Source organism: Lupinus angustifolius, chromosome LG06, assembly GCF_001865875.1.
Source record: "Lupinus angustifolius cultivar Tanjil chromosome LG06, LupAngTanjil_v1.0, whole genome shotgun sequence".
NCBI lineage: Eukaryota > Viridiplantae > Streptophyta > Magnoliopsida > Fabales > Fabaceae > Lupinus > Lupinus angustifolius.
In genome coordinates, this window is record NC_032014.1 from 7,016,694 (window position 1) to 7,022,059 (window position 5,366).

General features: G+C 32.8%; 1 protein-coding gene across 1 annotated transcript in view; it reads right to left on the bottom strand.

Moving 5' to 3' along the window:
* The window catches only part of LOC109349571 (glutamate receptor 2.9-like), a gene marked incomplete at its 3' end in the record, with an annotated part of 3,308 nt that extends 340 nt beyond the window's left edge, over positions 1-2,968 (bottom strand). The window contains exons 1-2 of the mRNA XM_019590423.1: positions 1,176-2,968; positions 144-450 (exon numbers count right to left, since the gene is read on the bottom strand). Coding sequence (XP_019445968.1) covers positions 144-450; positions 1,176-2,504 — 1,636 coding nt within the window. The remainder of the gene's footprint in view (positions 1-143; positions 451-1,175) is intronic.

The following is a 5,366-nucleotide window of genomic DNA, read 5'->3' on the forward strand; positions in this document are numbered from 1 at the left end:
GATTCACATTTGCATTACATTGGTTTTTATAACAGTATTTACAGATATGTTTTTAATTCTGAATACCTAAGGTGGCTATTTTCCATATCTATGCTTGATAAATATTATTAATTAAAGTATGAGATTGAATGATTGATACTCACTGTGTGCAAAGAATAGAGAGAAGAATGTAAATGAAAGTGCAGTCCCCATCTGTTTTTTCCAATTACCCTCGAAATCTGGATTTAGTTCACATTCCAGGTACCACACTACCAACATTGTGTAAGTCAATATGGCACCAGTTGCCACCCACATCTGCCAGGAGAAGGGCTTCAGAAACATGAATGCTGAATCTTCAGACTTTTGGGTAATTACCATTGATAATCCTGATTCTGCATATGGAACAGTAAAATCTACATATTGCAATCTTTCTGCTAGTAGCGTTATATCACCAACTACAGCCTCAAAAGTCTTCAACCATTATTGATCCACATATTGAAAACCATAGAAGTATCTAGGTTAGTGAAGCAAAAAAGGTGAAAATGTTGTACCTAAATTTCAAAAATACAAGATTCAATGTTGCATTGACATGTGAAGGTTTTATTTCATTGCTGATGAGATAAGTGAACTTAGTTATATATAGGCTTGCCTTCCTTTCAATAGAAAGAAAGATTAGTCTCACAAAGGGGCTGTTTCCCCCCACATGGAGAACACCAAATTAGAGTAACACAGGCAAATACAAACGTCCTACCAAATCTTGAGTAGGACGGTATGATAAGCAAGTTGAAATATAGGGTTATACCTTGCTAATCAATGATCCACTCTCATATACATTGGGCTAATTCCGAAATATTCTTTGGGGTGATTAGAATTCATAGACAAATATGTTGATCAGATCTTTAAGCAAACTAAACCTAATCATGAAAGACGGATACGTCATTAATTCTCTAATATTTTCCATGTTGAAATGTAAGATACCCCACACTATCTTGTGTCGGTGAAATTACAGTTTGTTTAAGTTTATTAAGACAAATAAAAAACAATTATGATAAAAGTAAGATAGCCAAGAACTTGGAGATATTGAATATCTAGACATTTTATATGTTAATGTTTTGTTAGTATGTTACCAATTGAAACATTATAATCTATTCACATTCCTAGTTACCTTGTGGTAGACAAATTGAAATGGTTGTTACCTTGTTGTAGACAAATTGAACGAGGTCAGGATAGGTTCCATTGATGGGATAGTACTCATATGGTAGATCATACTCCAGTAATTTTAATACCTTTTCAAAAATCTCAATGCAGAATCCAGTATATTTAACTGGATATCCATGTTCTCCATATTCAACCTTGACAAACTTGGAAAAAGAGGTTCTTCCAGGGACTGCTATTTTCATTGGATTTTGTTTAGTAGGCATATTCCATCCCTTTGGAACTCTCAGCTCCAACTTCCCAGGCCAAATCACTAAACCACTTAAACTTTCAGTGTTCCTAGAAGCATCATTTCCACGTTGTACCATAGAGAGACTAGTGGTGAACCCTTGTTCCAGAGTCCAAAAGTCTAACTCTCTGTAAGGCTTCCCATCTACATTTACAATCCTTAAGGTATGATTCTGTAGGAGCTGCATTCCTTCAAATTGAATTTCTCCACTTAAACCAAGGTAATTGGTAGATAATATTTCACTTAGTAAAATATTTTTGCCACTACTATTCCCATTGGCCATTCTGTCTAATGCTCGTGCAGTAATTTTAATGCTATCATATGCTTGCAGTGCATAAAATCCTGGGTTTCGGTTATCTTCCTCAGGATACTTGTCTCGGAAAATTCTTCGAAACTGTGCCTCAAAATATTGATACTCACCACTATTTCCAGAGTAGTATGTCTTGATTCCTAAAGCTCCCTCCATATAGGAAATGTCAACTTTAGTGACATACTCTAGCGAATTAGTTATGCTCTCTGGGATTATCCAAACTGATTCTCTATCCACAAGTCCCATTTGTGAAGCTTCTCTGAACAAATGTATCACCATATCTAATGATGATTGCATAACAATGAACACTCGAGATTGTGTATTTTCAATTAACTTCTGCAGTTCTTCACGAATAAACTTTCCGGAATCAAACATATAAGAAGATGATGGGAGAGCTAAATGGTACTCGATAATTGAACCATCAACCTGGAGGGCCTGAGATAGGAGTGCTAGAATTCCATAATCACCACCATAACCATCATCTTCGTAAACGGCTACTACTCGCTGCCACCCATAAGCACGCACTATATCTGCAATACATTTTACATATGCAGTACCATTGTTAGCTAGTGTCACCAAATAGGGCCAACGAATCCCCATCATTTGTGGGGTAATGGAAGGTGCTGCAAAAGATATGATAGGAATTTGAGCTTGGCTAGCTAGTTCAGCCACTTGAGTTGCTTCTGTCCATTTATGCATGCCAACAATTACTTGTACCTTCTGCTTTTTAATCATATTTTCAGCTACAAGAAATAATATATTCATGTTCATTAGTTACATATTTAAGTAAATTAACCATAAAGGCATGAAAACCTTAAGTCATCTCTTAGAAAATGCTACATATTACTAGCCAAGAGCAGTAGCTTTGAAAGGATCATTGGGTAGGTCCTGAAAATAGAGAGCCATTTTGTAGGTGTTTGAAGTGTTATTGTATCTTTGAGCTGCAATGTCCATGGCTACTTGCTGTTCTTTTCCAATACGAGAGTTAATATCGATGATTGCACCAATAGATATAACTTTACTGTCAGCATTTGTGGTCTCAGCTTGGTAGCCATTAATGAGAACAAAGGGGATGAGTAAATAAAAGGAGAAAAGTGCTAGAGGACTAGTTGAATAATGAATACTCATTATTGTGCTCGAGTATATTAGGCTTATGAGTTATGTCCTTTATAAATTTGTTTGAAAATTTGTGTATAAACTGGCTTGCCTATGGTGTATGTATACTAGATGCAAAATAAGTTGACTTTTTCAGGAAAGGCTGGCATTGAGAAAAGGAAATAAATATGAAAAAGATTTAGATGGAGTCATCAAAGTGAATGAAGATCATTTGTCACACTTTTTATGTTTTAATTGTGTCTCATTCTAATTAAAGGTTGCACCCAGTGTTGTTAAAACTGTACCGGTTATCAAATCGGTTAGGGTACTAGTATAGTGGTACAGTGGTTCAGTAATTAAACCACATGCCGGGTTAAACCGGACATACTTACTTATATTTATATATATGTAAACCTATAACAAAAAAATTTAAAAGAGGTAGATATTCAAATTTATAATCCATATTTATAATCTACTCAAAATTCATACAAAAAAAACAACTTTAAGTCTTTAACAAATTTAAAGTCTAAATTAAAAAACATATATCAATATAAAAATATCACTTAACAACCGCAAAATATAAATAAATGACATAAGTTCAACTCACTCTATAAAACAAATAAATTTGGAGTTTTAACATTTAACACCAACGAGTCAAAGTTGTCTTATATGAATATTATATTTTTCTACCAAATCTTATCTTTAGACAGTACTCCAAGATTACACAAATGTCACTGTGATTACACACGAATGTTACGAACCAAAATGTGTAATCTAAGTATCCATTGGAAGCATGTGTCTTTGAAGTGTTGAAGAGGGGTTGGAAAGTGGGTCACCTTGTAATGGATTTTTAAGTTTTTTTATAAAAAAAAATATGTGTATAAACCGGCCGGTTTAGTAAAATACCGGCCGGTTCACTGGTTTTGACCGGTTTTGATACTGGGTCGGTTAACACTTGTACCGTACCGGTTATGAGCCCGGTTCACTGATTTTCCGGTTGAACCGGCCAGTACGGTACGGTTTTTATAACTATGGTTGCACCTACTTAAAAAGAAAATTTAAAAAAATAAAAAATATTTTTTTTATATTAGTTGGTGAGATCGGATTGGCTTGTGTCATGAGAACATAAATTGTTTTGGATAAAGAATCCATTAGACTTCCAACTTGATTTTTGGACTTGATCAATCATGAAGATAGTGAATGATTCCTCCAATTTAAAGACAAATGAGGAGAGGTCTCTATATGAGGAAGGTTGGCAATAAAAATGCTGGAACCTTGAGATATTGAAGACTTTGAATAGTTAGTTAAATTTATGAGGTTTATAGATAGGTAACTATGGAAATTCATGAGCACTTCAAATTTTAACTCACGGTGTAATAATATGGATTAGGCTATTCAAGGGCTAGCAAGTAAGCATAAGATTATTTTATAAGGATATATTTTCACAAACTATATTTTAGATCAATGAAATTAAAGTAAAAACAAAAAAATATTAATTAGTATTTGATTTTTCAATTCACATAATATATTTTTATTCACCCCACACATGTTTTGAACACACTTTGGGAGAACCTATGAATTATTAGCTAGTTGAGAATGTAATGCATTTGAAAATAAATGAAGGTAAGTACACCCTTAATTGGTAATGTTGCACCTTAAATTAGCTATTTATTGAGGCGATTAGGATAAAATAATTACTTTGAAACTTAGTTGTACTCTTTCTTGAGTATTTCTTTTACATAATAATCTATGTTAAATTATTAACTCAAACTTAGTTCAATACTTCCTTACTAAAGTCAATGGGAGTATCTTTATTACTCAATAATTTTAATTTACATAGATTCCTGCCTTCTTCTAAAAGCTAATTATAAATAACCAGTTAAACTCCTATCAACGTTAATATGATAATCTTCATATCTAACACTTGGTAAATATTTTATTATATACGAAAAGTTGATTAATCTTAGTTCTAAACTTGCAGTGAAAGAAACTGATTCGGTAATATTATAGTTTCAAAAGAAAGACGTGGCTCAATTAGAATGTCCACTCTCCAAGTATTTCGTATTCTAAGGTTGTCTCATTCTAATGTTTTTTTTGCTGTGACATCCTCAAGTTATGGCAGAACAATTCCTCCTCTCTTGGCGTCTGAGAGTAACACATTGTTGCATAGTTTATTCGGTTTTGAATGTAGGAAATATCTTTAATATAGGTAGATTTTAATGGTGTGAGAGACTTTATACTTAAAATATATAATACATACTAAAGATGATGAATACTATCATCATATATAACCAAGATTTTTGTTAAAATGGTAGAGTCATGCATGAATCTTGATAAAGCAAGAAAGAAAGAATGAAAAAATCATTCATTGAATGATTATTGAATTGATTGAATAAGAATTAAGTCAATATAACTTATTTATACAAGAGAAAAAAAGAAAATAAAACTTGTAAAACAAATAACTTACATAAACTTAACTTGCTAATTCTTAACTTTCTCACCAACTATTATATTCCAAAAATAACCTCCAATATTATC